General features: G+C 28.0%; 2 protein-coding genes and 1 long non-coding RNA gene across 19 annotated transcripts; 1 reads left to right on the top strand and 2 right to left on the bottom strand.

The window, feature by feature from the left end:
- Positions 1–724: 724 nt before the first annotated feature.
- On the bottom strand, positions 725–14,763 carry LOC145190254 (beta-lactamase-like protein 3). 10 transcript variants are annotated; one of them, XR_016453132.1, is made up of 12 exons: positions 14,624–14,763; positions 8,805–9,154; positions 8,298–8,450; positions 7,391–7,519; positions 4,951–5,072; positions 3,689–3,841; positions 3,472–3,603; positions 3,138–3,248; positions 1,982–2,057; positions 1,688–1,852; positions 1,255–1,367; positions 725–1,156 (listed from the first exon to the last, which is right to left on the bottom strand). XR_016453132.1 is itself a non-coding variant. In XM_090089715.1 (12 exons), exons 1-12 carry the CDS (start codon positions 14,757–14,759, stop codon positions 818–820), a joined length of 1,983 nt encoding a protein of 660 aa, XP_089945841.1. In that variant the 5' UTR covers positions 14,760–14,762; the 3' UTR covers positions 725–817. The 10 variants fall into 10 exon arrangements, 6 of the variants coding, with proteins under 6 accessions (XP_089945841.1, XP_089945845.1, XP_089945842.1 ...); XR_016453134.1 differs by lacking the exon at positions 14,624–14,763 and adding an exon at positions 11,979–12,162 and having other exon boundaries at positions 3,143–3,252; XR_016453135.1 differs by lacking the exon at positions 14,624–14,763 and adding an exon at positions 9,519–9,671 and having other exon boundaries at positions 3,143–3,248.
- On the top strand, positions 6,275–16,140 carry LOC149887278 (uncharacterized). 7 transcript variants are annotated; one of them, XR_016453137.1, is made up of 4 exons: positions 6,275–6,577; positions 12,180–12,897; positions 13,204–13,257; positions 15,343–16,140. It is a non-coding gene; the product is annotated as an uncharacterized LOC149887278 (long non-coding RNA). The 7 variants fall into 7 exon arrangements; XR_016453141.1 differs by having other exon boundaries at positions 15,348–16,140; XR_016453140.1 differs by having other exon boundaries at positions 13,204–13,253.
- A 900-nt stretch (positions 16,141–17,040) lies between these two features.
- On the bottom strand, positions 17,041–19,842 carry LOC145190423 (major facilitator superfamily domain-containing protein 6-like). 2 transcript variants are annotated; one of them, XR_016453136.1, is made up of 3 exons: positions 18,392–19,842; positions 17,818–18,257; positions 17,265–17,455 (listed from the first exon to the last, which is right to left on the bottom strand). XR_016453136.1 is itself a non-coding variant. In XM_080067289.2 (2 exons), the coding sequence occupies exons 1-2, from the start codon at positions 19,385–19,387 to the stop codon at positions 17,262–17,264; spliced, it is 1,764 nt and encodes a 587-aa protein (XP_079923415.2). In that variant the 5' UTR covers positions 19,388–19,613; the 3' UTR covers positions 17,041–17,261. The 2 variants fall into 2 exon arrangements, 1 of the variants encoding a protein (XP_079923415.2); XM_080067289.2 differs by having other exon boundaries at positions 17,041–17,455; positions 17,818–19,613.
- Between the last annotated feature and the right edge of the window lie 396 nt (positions 19,843–20,238).

Raw genomic sequence — 20,238 nt, forward strand, 5'->3', positions numbered from 1 at the left:
TTTGTAAATTTGTGCAGCTTCTCTTTTTGTTAATACTGTTATATAAATTTTAGTGTAAGTTTTTTAAGCTCTTCATTTCATTATTAAGCTCTCCATTTTATCTTTTTACAATGAATTTTATTTTTGAGCACCGTTAAAAAAAATTAACTAAAAAGTCTAAACACAACTAAAGTTCACACAACGAGCAAACCGTTGTTGAGATTGAGAAAGAATTAATCACCTGGTTTGTAGACCAAGAATTGATATCTAGTGAACTGTTACAATACTAAATCTTACACTGAAGGATTAGTCCTTAAACAGTTTACTAGATCTTGTTATTTTAAAAAAATATGATCATAAGTTAATTGTAATGTAAATGTAGCTTTTTGGGTCATGATTGGGCGTTTCTAAGAACTGATTTAATCCGTGCTTATTTTTATAAATTAAAAAATAAAAGCTGTATCTTATTAGTGAACTAAGAAAATTCCACAAATTTTATAAAAAAATTGAAAAAATTTTGCTCACGAATATTAAAACAAGCAAAATGAAAACTATCTTTTTTGATTTACGCAAAAAAGAAAATTTATTTGTAAATTACACTTTTCATTTAATTCTAGTAGAGTTTAAAATAATCATTAGAATAAATAGAATACATTATAATAATTAAAATATTCACAATATATTATAATAATAAGAACTAAAATGGTAATAGGGCTTTTTTTTAGAGAAAAAGAATATAGAAGTAGAGCAAGAAATTAATATTGTAACATTTATCCACATAAATTATTATTATATTTACAAGCCTATTATTTTATCAACATTTAAAATTTTATAATGATTAAGATATTCTGCGAAATTTAGCGTATCCATAAATTCCAATTGCGTCCGTCGTAAAACCGTCACTTTCGTTTCTTCCGTTTAAAGGAAAAAAGTTGTACTTTTCGTATAACAAACCGAGGCCTAACATCTCACAACCATGGTTTATGGGTTCTTTTTCATAGTTCATCGTTTCTAATGTTCTGTTATTTACATAACTTAGTCTTGTAATAAACCATTCGATATTTAGAATCAGAACATTATTTTCTATATACACTCGAGCAGGACGTTGTATTAATGGCCAGTATGTTTCTAGCTTGTAAGTACCAACGTAGTATTTATAATCTGGTGGAAGTATGTACTAAAAAGAGTTGTAGAATTTTTTTTTTTTTATAAACACATTTTTAGCAATTATTTTAAGTATTTTAACTGTGTAAAAAATCAACAAAATAAAGTTACCTTCTTAGCCATTTTATTGAGGATTTGGTCAATTGCTTTACTAAAATTCTTCACTATTATTTTAGAAATGAAGCTAGCTTGACCTTGAGGACTAGCCACCATTACATTGACATCTAAAAAGAGAAAATAAAGTAGATATCTTTACTTAAATAGTTTTTATATATTTTTATCTTTCCTTTCCCAGCTAACACAAAACGTTCAAGTACGTTCGAAGAACGTTGGAAACGTTCTAAGGCTCTTAAAACGTGCCCGACCGTTTCTAACGTTCTACGAACGTTTCTTGAACATTTTGTGTTAGCAGGGTTGTATTTACTTTAGCAACCAAGCAAACACACAACGTTGAAATAACGTTGATCGACGTTGATCAACGTTATTTCAACGTTGTTTCAACGTTGTGTGCTTGGTGGGAAAGCATTTGAACAACTACACTCACTTAGCTTTAAGTCAGGTATCAAGTTAAACAAGGTGCCATATCCAAGTATCGATCCATCTTTTGCAAAGTTCATATATGCAACACGTTTATTTTCTTCGTTATATGGGTCAAACGAAGCTATTTCAAATGGACAACCTTGAGCGTTGCTATCGGGCCAAATAAATGCTATTGCAAAAAAATCACATCTTGATAAAATTATGCAAGCAAAAAATAGCCAAAACCATTAATTACAAATAAAGAAATAAGAGAGGACATAGATGGAAAACCTTCTTTTAGAAATGACTATGATCATACCTGGTTGAAACAGCTCATTCAGTGATCTTTCACTCAAGTTAAAAACGTCAGATGCGGAGAAGAATATGGAACTCAACTAAAGGAAAAAACAAATAAAAAAAACTGAAAAAAGCATTTTCTGTAAGGAAACCCTAAATATTTCCAATTTTGAGTTTTATAGATAATTTAGCGACTCAAAAGAAGTCATTTTTACAACTTCCTCCATTATCAGACACAAGATAAATAGTAATTGTTCTTCTTTTTCTTATTTATGCCAATGTTAACTTTCATTTTTAGCACCAATATTCAGTATCATTTGTGGCAAATAATTGTGTCAAAACCTTTACAAAAAAAAATAATAAATACACAAACAAATCTTTAATAAGTAATTACACCTCACAAAAAGTTCTATCAAAACATGGATTAAAGTTGAAATTCAAATATTCAAAATATTTTTTATATTTTCTCCATGAAGGTAAATATCTGCTTTAATATACTGTGCAAAAGCCTTCCAACTTCAGATTTGTTTACCAACAGTGTAATAGCCACAAATAATTATTTCTCAGTCTCTTTATTAGGGAATACAACTAGAAAATACAGGATATAAATTGACAATATAAAAAAGCTGAAAAGCTCAGAAAAAAAAGAGGCTTTTAGAGGCTAAAGTGACATGTAATTTAGTGAACCCCATAAAACAAAATGAAATGCAACCTAAAATAATGTCATAAAACATCACAGGACTTTATAAAAAAAAAAACTATACATTTTATCTATATTTTGCATTTCCTTCTGCAAAGTCTTACAGAAGGAAATCAAGACACAAACTGGACACTCAAGATGCAATATTAAAGCCACTTTGTTTGAAAAAAAATAAAACAAAATGCTTATTCAAGTTAAAGCTAATAAGATAAAGTAGAAACTCAGATAATTATATAGAAAATTTTAACAACTCTAACAAAATGAGAAAAGCAACAATATAGCTCACTTTAAATTATGACCTTAGCCTGAAAAAGTAATTTTAATCTGAAAATTATGTTCTGCTATAATTTGTGTTTATATTTTTTGCATTTGGTTTGTATCTCATAAAAGTAAGATTAAAAAAGATAACTAAGGATGGCCATTAATAATTTGAAGATGACATTTGCACAGTGTTGTATTTATAGCTTTTTATACTAACCTTACCAAGGTCATGAGTTGTTGAAAACATTCCCCCACTTGGTCTTGACCACCCCCAATCTGATATTTGAGCTAAAGATCCATCCTCATTATAACTTTTAGGAATGTCAGCCTTTCTAAAGAGAATTGAGTTGTATTAATAAGTAACAACAAAATGATTGAAGAGAGTTTATACAATTAAAATGAATTTGATGAAAAAATTTTCCAAAACGTTTCACCTTGTCTTTTAATTCACAAATTTCTTTTATTTATTATTTTGAAATTTTTTTTTTAGTTAATAAAAGTGATTGCTACACTTTAGGTAAGTTCTCATAACCAACCTACCAACTTCTCACCTGGAAAGTATGTCATACCCAGTATTATTCATACTAAGTGGTTTGAGTATGTTGGCATCAATCCATGCTTCCAAACTTGTATTTGCAACAATTCTTTCCAAAATTCTACCAAGAATTGATGCTGCAAGATTGCTAAAATAAATACAAAACATAATAGACAAAAATTTGAGAGCTGCTGACTGGAAAGATTTCCTCTCTGTTCAATAAAAGCATTTACCTGTACGATGGTGATTGTTTTGGTGGAAATAAAAGGGATAGTTTTTGTATTCTCTTCAACATAACAGTGTTATTAAAAGGACAATAACTTATATTTGTATATGGATAACAAGGAGCTTCTCGTTGGATGCCAGCCATCATGCATGCTAAGTGTCTTTATGAAAAAAATAAAAGTGTTCATTTACACTTAAACTTATATGCAAATAATTGTTAAAAATACATCCTTCTGCAGGTAGTATTTAAAATCTTATGAACTTTTAACCAATCAAATTAAAGATGATTCATTCTATTTTAAAAATCCATTTTTACCCCTCAAATTAAGGTTACTGCAGTAAATATTTTAGAAGAGATTTATTGTTTTTTTAATTGAAAAGGAATAAACAAAAATGTTTATGACCTGAATGCCACCAGAAAAGTATCCTGAATATGTTTACAAAAATCAATTTTGTGTCAGTTATGCAGCTGGATTATTTTAAATAATGCTGGCTTGTTAAGGATGAATAACAAAAGTTTTAACTTGACAACCATGCATAGAACTACTAAAGATGATGTTTAAAAGAGTTTTATAATTTAGCCATTATCCTAGTGAGATTTATAAAAGTTAAAACACTGTTAACCCATCATTACAAAAATGATAGCAATTGATGACAGCTAGTTTAGGAAATTTGATAAAACGAACATTCATTATGATTTTATTATCACATATTACATACTTTTATCATTGCTTTTATTAATAAATATTACATGCTTTTATAATTGCTTTTATAATCACATATTACATGCTTTTATCATTGCTTTATCATTTATTAAGGTATTGAACTCTATTATGAATGAACTCTATTATACATGAAAATTAGGAAACTGAAAATAGATTAGACATTTCTAATAAGGGTGAATGCAAAGAAAAGCTTTATTGCAATAATTTGCATTTAATATATTTTGACTGTATTTAATAAACAGTAAAAAAAACAAAACAATTTGTTGGTTGATTATAAAGGCAGGAATTTTATTGCTTCCATTTCTTTACATTACTTTGATACTTGGTTACACTAAAGATACATTCCAACAAAATTTAAATTCACAGCAGACTGTTTCCTTTCCACAACTACAACATTTAAACCTTACAAATGTGAATAGAACAATCAAGCACTTTCAACTTTGTGTGTTTGCATGTGTAGTGTGTTTGAATGTGGGTGTGTATATTTTGGGTAAGATATGTATACTTAGATTTTACACAGGAAACATCCATAGCTCAATTCTCACCTGAAAGTAATGCTTTCGTTGTTAAAGTTGTTGTTAATGGTAAATGCTGGTGTATACAAGTGTATTGGGTCATCAATACTTTTAATAAAATTTTGCTCAACAAGCTTGTGAAGCATTAATACCTAAAATATGTAAATATACATATATATAAATATATATACATATGTTAAAAAATTAAACTATCTCTACTCTACAAAAGTACAACACCTATGGTTAATTTAAACCATTATTTTTTTTTTATTTTTCTCAATTTGTAACAGAAGTAAAAAACAGATGCAAAAATTCAATCACATATATTATATTAAATGAAAAATAACTAAAAGAACACTAAAAAAAAAAAAAAAAAAAAAGAATTACATTTAAATTTTGTCTTCTTATTTTATAATTTATTATTGTGAAGTTATATTACAAAAGCAAAAAAAAATGTTTTGAATTCAGTTATTAATTTACTTATTTATATTACCAGATATAAAAAGATAAATCAGAGATTTGTATTATTAAATTGTACACTTTAATTTTGATGTGCTATAAATATTTTTAATTTCTACTTTATAAGGATGTTAATAATCATATGATTTTAAAGAATTAATGAAATATTCTTTAAGAAAAGTTCAAATAAAAATTATTTTTTTTTTAATCTAGAGTAAGTAAAAAGTTAAATATTAAACAATAAATAATTTTGTTTCTTAGATTTTTCAGCAAAGCTAATATCCACATTAATATGCATATTAATATGCATATTAACATGCATGTTCAAGGTGGAATGAAATTTTAAAAAATTACAACCACGAGGTAGTTTTACTAAATCGTTGTCTTTTTATGACCATTAATTACTATAAGAAACTATTTTTCTTATATTCGGCCTCTAAGATGTACCCTAAAGAATATCAAAATATTACAATTGTTTAAAAAGATTCCTAAAAATGTTTTCTAAGACCCAAAAAAAACTTTAAATTTATTTGTGAGGAGACAAGTAAAAATGTTAATGTGTTTCACAACGATCAGTTTTTATAACTGTAAATTAACTTCCAATATGCCTCAATCCTTTTTTTAAATTTGGACTATTGCTCAAAATATTGTCGAATTTTGTAACAATTTCATATTTGTGTCTGTAACAATACGAGATCGTGATGTAAAAGTTAAGTGAAATTTGCGCCAACTGAAGATTTTTGCAAGAGATAAAAAATAATCTACGTTAAACTAATCGTAATATTAGACGGCGATCATTGTTTTCAAATCAATTGTTTTTCATGCTTTTCTTGTTATTAAAGCTTTAAATTTTAATTTACTGGATTTTCTTGATTTTAATCGCAATTGATCTTAACAACAATCAGTAGTGCTTGTGTAACATTCCAGACTCCAGGCTCCAGATGGTTAACTAAAGTTATTAGGACCCTGCGTCTGGATGTTACTAGCGATTATTCATCAAACTATTTGAACACATTTGGGATATTTTAAGAGTATACCTATATTAAAATGAGACCGTTGTGCAAAGATGCTTATTTGGCGATATCCAGATCTCGCTATTTAATGAAGTTCTTTAAAGCTGTTATCGACCCAACAATAAACAAAATTTTAGCTGTCAGAAAGGATCATTCCTGGAATGATAACCGCGACCAATTAAGAGGTATATCCACATTTTTAAGGCTGCCGTAATTTTACTATCATAATAAAATGAATTCTTACGCGTAAGTAGAACTGCGCGCGTAAGAAGAATTGTATATGTTATTCTTAAACTTAACTTCGCATCAAACGATTAAATTGGTCCTAATCGGTTGGCAAAATTTAAAAATTATTGTACTTTTAGTTGTTTTTAGATTTTCTAAATCAGATCTGAAAAATAAAACGTTAAAAAGCAGAAAAACGTTGTTCAGAACAGGAATTTCTTTGATTTCTTATCCATGAATAACTGGTTAAGCCATAAGTAAAATTTGTTACTGAAGCTTCTGCTGCCGTGGTCGGAAAAATATTTAAATTCGGTTTCATTCTTGCAAAATTCGGCTTTAAGTATTAAATGCCTTGTTTTAACACCAAAGCCAAATTTCGATCGAAGTTGAAAAAATGAAATACTTTATTAATTCTTACTGAGGTATTCTTTTTTTTTTTTTTTTTTTTTTTTTTTTATCAAGCGTTAAGTTTGCACACAATTACAATATATCATTAAAAATTATTTTTAAATGATTTTTTTTTTTTTTTTTTTCTGAAAAATATAAAACATTTAAAAATGTTTTTTTTTTTTGAAATTTTGAAACTCTTTGGGCTCACTCATCTCAAACTCTCTGGGCTCACTCATCGTAGATATAGAATTTAAAGAAAAAAAAATACACCAAGAAAAATACAAACACCGAGTTGTGGTTTAATTCAAATTTTTTTAGATCCAACGAGACGTAATTTATGAAAAACAATCGAAAAATCCATTCAGCAAATTAAACTATATTACCGTAAAAACCTTGCTAACACTTGCAATTGGAAATGGAGTTTGAGTTGTAGGAGTATTTATGTCAGCAGAATTTGCATAATTAAACTTCCAAATCTCTTCTCCATAATATGTAACTGTAATTGAAACAGCCTAAATATTAATTAAACAAAAATATTTGAATAATTATATATAAAATGTAGGGCTGGTACTGATTAATTTTATTAAAATTAATCTCATTTTATTAAAATGAGATATGTAGGAAGGTGCGTGCGCATCAACTTTTAATGAAAGCAATATGTTCGATCGTCTAACTCAATTAAGATTAATTTAAAAATCTAAGAGAATTTAAAAATTTACTCTAAAATAAAATAATTTTTGAAATACTATAAAAAAATTTAACATCAAGAATAACATGGGATTAAACTTGCTTGTTTGTTTTTAGTTTCGAAATGATTGCTTTTGTATCCAATCATTTAACAGTAAAAAAGAATGTGGGCTCCAGACTTCTTTGGATCAAACTGTAATCAGATGATACGGAACATTTCTTTCTATTTAGAATCGGGTTTCTCGGTTTAAGGGATTTTTTGAAAAGCACTTAAATTCTTTAAAGAGTATTAAGTAAACTAAATGAAGTGGTTTGTAAACTCACTTGCCCTAGGTTTTCCGTTAAAAAGTACAGCGCTTACTCCGTCAAAATGTGCAGCGCAATCGCTGTTAAAACTTTCTCCTTTAAAATAATCAGCGCTTGTCCAAATTTTTTTTGATTTTGCCTTTGATATGCATGAAAACTAATGCATGATAGCAAAAAACTTGCTTTTATTTTATTCTACTCAAACTCCTCAGAATTATTTTCTAAAATCAAGGAGAAAATTCAAGTAGTAATTTTATTACTGTTAAGATGAAAATCTTGCTTAACATCTGTACCTACTTTGTATTTTCCATAAAATAGCTCTGGTGCGATTCCGGTTTTCGATTCAACAACTGCTTCTAAAAACTCTGAATGACTTTCTATATCATTGATTCTTTTTGCATAAGCTCTTCGGAAGCAAGGTTCTGATGGTAACGGCGGGGTTTTGCCGGTCTAAAGAAAATACATTACTACTACTTTGTGCCAAAATTAAAAAAACCAACTTTTAGTAGAGCGCAGAACAAATTGATGGATAAAGTCTGCTTTTAAGAATGTTTTAAAGAATGATACAATGACAATAATTAAATATATAGAATAGAGCAAGAAAAATAGCGCTAATGTACGAACTTTATGTTGATTTGGTATTGTTTGAGGAGAATTTTTACTTAAATATTTCTGTTTCACAACTTTTAGAGGAACATAAAAACGAAGAGGTAATAATTATAGATAATAATAAAAATTATAGATATAATATAAATTTGACGCATGACTGTGTTTGAATAAATGAAATAAAAAAAACATCCGTACATTTTTTTCAAAAAATCTACTTTTCCGAACTTCAAACGCGTAGAGCGTGCAAAATGTGACAACCATGGTAAACAAGAAAAAGACCAGAAAAAGATACACGCATTTTTTTCTGTGTTTTTGTGATTCGTTTTTGTCGCACCTTAGTTTATTTGGTGTGTATACTTTCGGCAGAGTTTCGGACTCTGTGTAAGCATTCAATTTAGTCCATGGGCTCATGCTGATAACTCCGTCTTTAAAAATAATCTCATTTATATCAGTACGGTTCCCATTCGGAAGACATAGTTCTGTTTTACTTTCTGATTTATTGACAACATCTGCAATCATAATCTTGTTGGAATGGCGAATAAGACCTGCAATAAACAGACAATTTTAACCAAACTTTCATTTTAGATTTAATAACTATTTTTATTATTTAAGTTCTTCTATTTATCATTACCTATGTACTGCTTGTTTTTACTTATTTAAAATATTTTTACTCTGGAATACCGAATAATCATCTTCCTCCTACCAAAATTTGAAAGAGACAAGTTGCGAGAGTTGCGAGAGTGTGGCAAAAGAAGTTGGACACGAACAAATTTATAATTTTAGAACCTGTTAATGAGCGACAAAAAATAAAGTGTCTGACATAAAAACTCTTTCTTTAATGTGTTGAATCAGTAACATTCCCTTAATATTAACCTTATATAAAAAAATACATTTACAAATAAATCTTACTAGTTGTAGACATTTCTGTAGAAAGCTCTAAAAAGCTTAAACAAAAGTCAAGTTTAGTGTTTATATGGAGCGCCTCTAATGGTTCTACAGAGCGCCTTACGCGTTATTTTGCTTGCTACAGGTAAGGGAGGAAATTGTCATGCCGAGAAAATCAATGCAGTATATATAAGTTAAAAGGTATTATTAAGATAAGCAGGGGATCCTGTTCTTTATTCAAATAAAATAAATGAATAAATTGTACTATTTAACAGCAAGTTTCTTATATTTAAAAAAAAAATATTTCATTAGAATTAAAGGATCTATTTCAAGCATTCATTAAAATCATATTTATGCTCACTAAACTCCCATTCCATCTAATGATTGCTTCTGTTTTTCCTTAAGCTATACATTTGAGTTGATCTTTGTCATCATTCATCTGATATAAGATTTTTGAAACATCTTTCAATGCCATGTTTTTATGGAAAATTCATTTTATAACAGTACAAGACTCCAGCCTAGTTTAACGTATTTCTTTTATACAAAATCACATTTATTGACAAAAAAAAAAAAAAGCATTTTTGAATAAAATGACGCAAAAAAGGAAATCTCAATTACAACGTTAAAATTTTATCTTGTAACCAGGAAACAAATTTGCTTTCGTATTTACAGGTTAATTGACAAGGGTGGGATGGGGTAACCGTTTTTTTGTCTCTTAATTATTCAAACATTCATAGACTAGAATGCATCAAATCCTGTTTAATCTTATAGTTATAAATATGAATCAGACATTTTTCACAACGATTTGTAACCATTTTGATTGCCAAATTGATTTTTTTAAAATTGAACAAAAATTTTACAATTTTGAATTTTGCTTCTCCAAGGCCTTCTTATTTTCTTTATTCCAGTCTAAAACGATAAAATTAACGGAAAACTAGTTTTTTTTATTCAAAACGAATTTTTCTCAGAAAGTTTCTTTTAATCTAAAAGTGAGTTGGTGTAAAGTGGGCCTTAGCAAATGTGTTTTGACCGTTTTGCTTAAAATTGATTTTTGTAATACAGCTTGAGAAATGTTAAAAGATCCTTAGTAAATTATAAATGTTCCAAGATTAAAATCTTATCTTCCACAACTAAAATCATGAAATTTTAAATGTAAAGAATTAAATAATTAATCGCGGAGTTTATACCTAAGTCATGCGAAAAGCTGAACTAAAGTGAAATACCATTTCAAGGCTATTTTTCAAAACAATTAAAAGTGTTGATTTAACAATTAAAAGTGTTGATTATCTACAATTCAAACAAACCAACTGTCATTCTAAAAAAGACTATTCGCAGACTACAGTTACCTTACCAAGGTAACTTGTGACTACATGTGAAAGGTTTTGAACGTTTAAAAAAGCGAAAAAATCAAAAATTAATCAAACAAACGATTTAAAAACATATATATATATATATATATATATATATATATATATATATATATATATATATATATATATATATATATAATTTATTATAAAATGTACTTTTATGCAATTTACATTGTATAATATATAACTTTTATAGTTATGCAATAACTATTTGCTGAGCTTTGTTTTATAAATATATTTGTTTTACTCAGTAATGGATTTAATGGCTATTTTTAGTTAACCTATATTTTTTTATTTCATATTTATATCATAAAAACATGTAGAAGGATGAGACTTCACTTAAACGCATCAATATTTGATCTCTGTCATCTTTATGTTTGCGTATCAGTTAAAGTCATTTTAGACGCCCTCAAAAGATAACTTGTATTAGTTAAGATAATAAAATGTAAGAAAAAGAATAAGATGAAAGGAAATTCATTTAAAATGCGATTTGAAATGAATTAAAAAATAAAAATTTTTTTTTAAAAAAAAAGAACCAAGTTAAAAAAAACAAAGCAAAAAAAAAATGACGTCATTTAAGCTACCATAACTTTTTTCAAATGAATTTAGATTTTTTTTCTTTCAAAGCACTTTTGCAGTGAATTGATTATGGTACTTAGTATAATTTGTGTCATCAGTTTGACTGTATCTTGTATTTACGTCATAAATATATATATGACCCTTTATGTTACCTTATATATCTATTTATACATCATATATATATATATATATATATATATATATATATATATATATATATATATATATATATATATATATATATATATATATATATATATCAATTACAAACCCAGAAAGGTTTTTAGTTTAAGTTTATTATTTGCGAACGAGTAACGGTTCAAGAGAATCGTGTTCTCTTAAATTAAAACTTACTTTTAAACTCAGGGTGTTTTAAAGTTTGCCTTTTGACCAACCACATTAATAAAAGATAAGGGAGACAAAATATAAAAGGACACAAAACGAGACAATAAAATTTGCAATTGTATTTGTATAAACCAAAAATAAGCGTTTCTAATAACGTGTTCGAAATTAGAAGCTAAAGAAACAAACTTACATTTTAACTTCCATTGAGCCATTTCTACAAATTTATTAGCAAACAACGAAGAAATAAATCTTTAAAAAAAAAACTTAAACTATATTTAACAATTTTAAAATTTACACTTTATTTTATATTTTTTTTTTTTTGCAAATTGATTGTTTTAATTTTTAACGCTCTGTTATGACGCAATACTTTTTACTTTAAAACATTTTGTAGAGTTGGTTTGCTGAACGGCGTTCAATTACGACATTCACCCGTCGAGGGATTAGCGAAAGAAAAATAAGGCAGTATATTTACCGATTATTTTGTTTTGTGGTTTAACACTCCCACAAAAAGCCTTATCAAGTTTTGCATTAAACACTTTAACACTCATTTTGACCTTTTTTAACTTGGGAAATGGGATTTCGTTTTTAGCAATCTAAAATTTGACTCTAAAATTATTGTCTTTGTTTTGAAATTTTTATTCTTCGCTTTTTTCTGGATTTTCGAAATTTTTTTGCTTTCTTTCTTTTTTTTTTTTTTTAATTGTAATCGTTTTATTTGATCTTTGGTAAAAATTGATGAAAAATGTTTACATTACGTTTGAAAAAATTTTTAACACTTTTAATACGATTCCCTTATTTTCTTAAAATGGATTCGCTTCCTTTTATATTTTGTGACGTAAGTTTTTACGTTATGTGTGTGTGTGTGTGTGTGTGTGTGTGTGTGTGTGTGTGTGTGTGTGTGTGTGTGTGTGTGTGTGTGTGTGTGTGTGTGTGTGTGTGTGTGTATATTTATAAAAGTATGAATGTATGCATAAATATATACGTGTAGACATATTTTTTCCAATATTTTACAAAACGTAACGAGAAATATAAGAGTAGTGTTCGCCGCACAAAGCTGGAATGTATGTATGCCATACCATTAATGCTGAGTTTTTGACAATAACTTTAGGGTAAGTTTGGTATTTAGAACTATTTTCAAATTCGAAGTTTTAAAAAATTGTAATTAAGAACTTACGTTTCGAAATCTTTTTAAAGCAATAAAATTTTGTTGGAGTTAAAAACTCTTCAGACAAAAATATCTAAAGCTAGTCTTTCCTATGTTTGTTGAAATGAAAGGTTTTTACATTATGAAAAATAGAACGCAACTTGATTGAACCTTGAACGTTAGTAGTTCTTCTTATTATAATAATGTGTATTTATAATTTATAGGTGTATAAAATAAAAGAAACAATACTTGTTGCTTTTTGTTTTCATAGACTGGACTAAGTGCGTTTCCAGTTTCTTCTTAAAAGTGGAATCAAAGTATGTAGGTACTTAGTGAGATTTTGATAGATTCAGACCAAAAAACCCCACAACTTTAAGAAATGCTTTTTTAATTAACGTGAGTTTTATAATTTTCTGAAAAAAGTTATAAATCTAAACAAAGTATTTTGACAAAATAGCGTAATTAGCGTCAAATTTAAACAAGTGAAGTTTTCTTTCGGCTTTTTCTTTTGAGGCTTTGACTTAAAAACGATAAGATACTAGCGATGGATCATTACTACGATTTAAAGATTTCTAAGTTAAAAGATGCTTTTATATCTTCAATTTCAGTCAAACTGTGCTAATAATCATCTGAAAGTTCGATCTTGAAAAGTCTAATTCGATAAATATGATTCATGCGTTAAGTCTGCCTTACAATAATGTTTTCGTTTACAATTAATAGTTAAAAAATTCATATTGCAATAGCCTCTAAATGATTACACCTATAAGGCCTCATCTTCTATCAGACACTAAATATCGAGTGAGCTTTTACAGTTATCATCTGGTTTCCACAATAAAAATTTCTTTTTAATTGCTGCATTAGGAGTTATGAACATGATCTGATTTTTAAATTTTTAGATTTTTAATGATCTATATCTTATATATAAAAAAAAATTATAAAGTTAATAAAAGCTTATAAAAATAATAACGTATTTAAATTAGGGATGGTATTCATAAACGACTATGAGGATTCGCAAACCGTCAATGCGCTCAAACTTGATTTAATTCATAAATTGATGCTTATTGCAACTTAAGCGCATGAGTGTGAACGTGAAACGTGCATGTAGTTATCTGCATCTTGTTAAAGATATTTTAACGGGCTGGATAGCTTTTTTAACAGGCTGTCATATTGTTTATTTTTTAAATTTTTTTCTTTTTTTTATTGGTCTTTTTTTTTGTTATGCAATTTTTCTTTTTTTCAATTTTCTTTTTTTCAATTTTTAAGATTGAAAAAAAAGCCAATAAAAATATGAAAAAAATGACAACTTGACAGCCTGCAATAAGACTGTAATACACGGCATAACTAATAAACTAATATACATGAAGGTCACTACATCAAAGTCATCTCAGATTTTCATGGAGTGACCTTAATGACTTTCTTCATTCTCATGAATTTCGGAAAGCACTACACCTTCTTGGTATATTTCATTTTCTTTTATTTTATTTGAAATTTAGAGTTTTTGAAGAAAAATTGTTTCGGCAAACATGTTTAGAAGATGTTTTTAAAATAGTTTTGTAAGTAAATAAAAATACCAACTGTAAATGTGTTCAAGTTTTTTCGAGACGACCTGAGTTGGTCATTAAATAAAAATTCTCAAGACAAAAAAAAAAATTAAAAAAAAAAAAACTGTAAAAAATACTTAGGAATCTCACCCTCCGTTTCGACGTTTTGCAAATGAATGCGAAGTTTAGATTGCACTAGTTGGTCACCTTCATCAAAGCTCATCTTTTGAAAAACAACATTTAGATGGAATACTTTGTACAACAAGTGCGGCTTCTTCTTTATCATGTTTTATAAAATAAGCAAACTATTTATTTTTAAAATTTTTCTTTTTTTTTGAAACAATTTTCCATTTTGTTTATTTGTGTTATAATTAGTATTGTGTGCACCGTAAAAAAAAAAAAAAAAAAAAAAAAAAGGGCGAGCCTATAACAAAGGGCCTGGGAACTTGCTTTAACTGATAAAATGATTTTTACTATAAAATTTAAGATAGCTACAAGAATTTTGATACACAAATACTGATTAATATTGGTTAATAGATATCAAAAATTTTGACCGGAGAAAACGAAAGAAAAGCTTAAGAATTTTTATAAATTACAGTCCCGCAAAATCATTTAAAATTGATAGGTTTTTGCCACTCGTTGATCTGTCCGTTGCCATAGCATCATCATTCAAAAGCTCGTAAGCTTATAAAAAAAACTCACAGCTATTTAAATAAAAAATCTTAGAAAAAGTTTTGCAGTTCATTAACTTTCACAAGGTTACTGCTTCATTGATTTCGATTTTTGTGTTTTAGAGTTAGGTACTTGTTTTCTGAATTCTTCAAAAAAAAGTTATTTTCTTGTAATTTTTTTTTTCTTTTTACATCAAGCACAGGTGGCATCCGAATGACGATGAATTGAAAAATTATAAAATTTTTCCGATGTTTCGGAAATTTTTGATGCCGCTAGAATATTTTCAACAGCAGAATCAATTCTTAGCTTCAAAGAGACTCCGAAACAAGTTATGCACTCTGCAAGAGCACATCATGTGCTTTGGGCTCGCTTACAAGTCACTTTTTTATTAGTCATGTATGAAGCGTTATATCATCCCTTCAAGACATCAAGACAAGAAAATGAATATATCTCTTAGACAACTTTTAAGCATATTCCGAAATATTAGACAAAATTTGCAAATTAATTAATTTTAGCTGTGTTTTATATTTTTAAGTAGATGTTTTTAAGCTTGCTTTTTTTTTTTTCCCTCTGATTTTTGACGTAAACTAATTTTAAAGTTGCAAAACTTTATTTTAAAATCAATCGACGTCAACGTCAAGGATTTTGAACTTTCGTAAAACTCAAAGCGAAAATCTAATACAAGTTAGGTGGACAAAAGTCATTTCAAGGAATCAATTAGTAGAAAATCCCATGATATTTCTGAACACTCCCTAGAGAAAAATTCCAAGTATTATTTAATGCATGTGTTTTTAAGTATTGAATTGTTAGCGCTTTAGCGATATTTAAAGAAAAATATATTTTTGTTGTCAAATTTGTTGCATTTTTGCATTGTGAGAATAGTTTATAGAAAACTTATTGTGAATAATAATTACGACTGTTGCGATGAATTTTACTTTAGAGGGTGTGTACTTTGTATTTTATCGAAAATTTAGTTCAAATAAGTAGCATAGCTAGTGTTCTGTAGATTTTAAAAACACTATATAAAAGTTTTAATCTATTTTTTTAATTTTCAAAGCATGTAACTAATTTTATCCACATATATCCAGGCTAATTTTTTCACATAAAAAAACCACAACCCTAAGGTGTTTAGATATAAAAATTTGGCTGCCCAGGTCTGCGCGTTTAAATTTTGTAGAGTTTTTTTTCAGACCGAATGTATTCTATTACAAAATTGGCATTATTTGAAGAATGGCGAAAACATACAAAGGAAGAACGAAACTTTAAACGCCAGGTAATTATTCTATAAAACAACAAAGTATCATTTTATTTCAACCATTTTCATGACCAGAACAATCGAATTGGTGAAGAAAATGTTTTTGTCCAGCTAATTTGTATTAGACGATTCACTGTGTGACGTCAACATCTTAAAGTGAATTTGTATTAGACGATTCACTGTGTGACGTCAACATCTTAAAGTGAATTTTGCCGCAAACCGACCATATTGTTGGTACCTTATTAAGTGTCCAATTTTTTGCAACGTTCCAAATTTTTGCTGCACAAAAACGCAGTTTGCATTGGAAGCTTACCCTCATTTGATGAATGACATGGTCAGGTTCCAGTCGACTTTAAACAGTAAAGATTTTTTGTATTTATTATTAAAAGGGTTAACTACTTCATAATTTTATATTTGTCAATAAAAACAAGCTTAATTTCTCTTTCTATTTTGCATAAATTTTCACTTTTAAAAATATATTACCATTAAAAATGTATGTTAGTTCAATATTTAGTTCAATATTAATAATCTTTATTTGAATATTTTTATTATTTTTATTATTAGAATATAAAAGAAATCATATTTACTAAACTTGCATTATAAAACAAACTTCAAAATTTAGAAACAGACACAAAGTATATGCTATAAAATACTATTATGTTTCATCGTTAGTGTGTACAGGGTATAAGTTACGTTTCTTCCGCTATTTTATTCTCACACTTTGAGTAAGGTTTTTAAGCTTTTTAAAAACGTTTTTAATTTAATAAATTCAAATTTTTACTCCAATGAAAATACAATCAGACTCAATTAAACAAAATTTCATCAATCCAATATCATCAATTAAATTATTTCAATTTATATTCATTTCTTTTCTTTGCTTTGTCTTTCTTTGCGATTTATCAATGCTTGAAGCAAACAGTACGTACAAAATATCGTTAAACTAACACCACCTCCAATTTTGAACGAGCTCTTTACACCAACATGATTAATCAAAACTCCACCGATTATTGCCCCTGATCCAGTTCCCAGTCCCCAATAAACACCTTGCAAAATACCTAACAAAGTAAGAAATGCGCTCAAAAAAAGATAAAAATGAAAAAAAAAAACAAAAAAAAACAAAACAAAACAACATTTGTTGAAATACTTGAAGTAAAACAACGTGCAGAAAAAAATTTTAATTTTCTTTTTTAAACTTTTTCTATAAATATCTAAATAATAACTTTTCTATATCTAAACGTTGAAAGCGCAAATGTGCTTGAGACTCAGCAAAAAATAAAATATGCCGTTTTTAAAAGTTAAAATTTGGTCATTACCCCAACAAACACTAACTTTTAAAACAACTCACAAATTGTAGAAATATTATTTAAAAATCAAGCAATTTTGCATTTGATTATTACAATAAAAACTAAAATTAAACCTTGCATTGTTGCTGCAGTATTTTGCGGTGCTGCGTCACCAAGATAAGTAATACATGATGACCATGATATAGCATAAATAAGTCCTTGTGCAACTTCTATTGGTATAGCCCACCATGGGTTTGTCAAACTTGCGTATCCAAAAAAGCTAACTACGTACGATCCTAATGCCCAGCAAATAAGTTGAATATGTCCTATTTTATCAATGAAGTAGCTAGACGAGAAAAAACCAAATATTATTGCTACACACCTACAGCCTGTAGCAACACCCATCATAAGTTTTGATGCACCTAAATCTTCCAGATACCAATTTAAAAAATTCATAATGCTGCCATGGCAAAAACCACAAAACCAGCATATTGCCAAAAATGAACCATACTTCAGGGTGAGAAACAGTTTAACACATTCCAAAGGCTGGGATGCCTCTTTAGTTTCAGCATACCTAAATTTTACAAAAGACAAGCCAAACACAAAAGCAATACCCATGAATATTGAAAACAAGTAGAATAACACCATGTAATTTGTAAAAATTTTCCCGCAAAATTCATACTGGAATTTATCTAAAACAGCTCCTACTGTAAACGATGCTAATCCATATCCAATGCTGCCGAACAATCGCGTCTTTCCATAATGCTTCTTGTTTTCTCCTAAATGTTCTAACAGCGCAGTATCAATCATAATAAAAGATGGCGCCTCTAGAAATTCACCAATAACTATTAACACCAATAAAACATAAAAAATATCTCTAATTTCTGATCGGTCTCTTTCGATAACATACTTTATTTGAAAGTTTTCCTGATGGTACGTTGCAACATGCTCCACAGTTTTCTCTCTTATATTCATTATTGAACTTCTTGAGTTTATAAATGCATGACTTTGATTATGCTCTTCCTGTTTTAAAGTTGTATTTTTTGTTTTACTACTTAAAACAAGCTTTTGTTGGGTTTCTCTTTTGTCTCTAGATGTAGTTAGCTGTTTGGATTTACAATTTATGCAGTTCTCTGTGTAAAGGAGTTCACCAAATCTTCCTTGAAAACTCACAACTGGAATAAGGTCTTTGCGTTGAGCGTTTAAACTCGTGTTGCCGAAAATCATTTTTGCTACACTATAAGAGGTGTTAGTTATTTTACAAACTTCTCTATGAGGTCGTGGAAAGGCGAGTAATAATGTCATAACCAACCATGCAAGGATCGAAAATAGTAGTATAGCTTTCCGGGCTTTATATTTGTCGGCTAATAAAGCCCAAAACGGTCCACTAATAAACTGTATAATAGGTCTAATACCCGCTAATATGCCCACACAAGATGCGCTAAGTCCAATTTGTTTAAAATATACTCCTAAATAAGGAAATGTCGAACCAAATCCTGCAAAAAACAAAAAGAAAAACCCTTTCAATTGCAGCAAATCTTTGTCAATATTTATTATAATCTTGTTCGACTCTGTTGAAGTTCCTTCGCTCTTCTTTACTTGCTTTTCGCATTTTTCACACGGTTTATTTGGAGTATTACCACATTGTATGGACATATCAGACGGAATATCAGAATCGTCAAGAATAAAGTCTTTCATAAACATCAATAGACACTTGCAACAGAACTCACGTTTTCTGGTTAAGTTTTTGAAAAATACTTTAATTTAAGAATAAAATCATTTTCCTCATTAGAAACGATAATTAGCCTCATCATATTAAAATTTTTGCTTTCATAAGATTTTGGAACAATTGCGTATTTGCTGAAAAATTGTCGCAAGAAGCTCCCTAAAAATGCTGAAGGGGAGGCCAATACTGTTACGCTTCGTTGCGTGAAACAGCTTTAATTTTCGACCTTTTATTGAATACATACATACATACATACATACATACATACATACATACATACATACATACATACATACATACATACATACATACATACATACATACATACATACATACATACATACATACATACATACATACATACATACATACATACATACATACATACATACATACATAAATTATTTTAAATTAAACTTTTTACTTTTTATAAATCGTTTTAACAACCCTCAATTTTTTGAAGAAATATATTTCATGACCAAAGTTTTTGTTTTAAAAGGATTTTGGTTTTCAAAAATTCATTTATAAAGTTTTTTTTTGATACTTTGAAGTGTTGAAGCTTGTACTGCTTTTTCTGTACAAAGATGATGAACAGTTCTAGAAAAAGAAAATATTGGAAGATTTCCAATGATCAAAGAAAATCTCTATTTTGATTTAATCCTATATATCGATCACGAGCAGATAGATAAATGCATTTATCGCACTTGTGTTTATAATAGCTTTTTTAAACTTTTTTTGTTTTGATTTTAAGCTATTTGTTTTAAAAAAAGCCAAACTTAAAATATAAAATTAGATGGGCTTTTATTTATGAAATAAATCGAAATTATAT

Source organism: Hydra viridissima, unplaced genomic scaffold, assembly GCF_058129835.1.
Source record: "Hydra viridissima isolate aposymbiotic clone 2 unplaced genomic scaffold, HvirCarnegie_v1 scaffold_6, whole genome shotgun sequence".
NCBI classification, from domain to species: domain Eukaryota; kingdom Metazoa; phylum Cnidaria; class Hydrozoa; order Anthoathecata; family Hydridae; genus Hydra; species Hydra viridissima.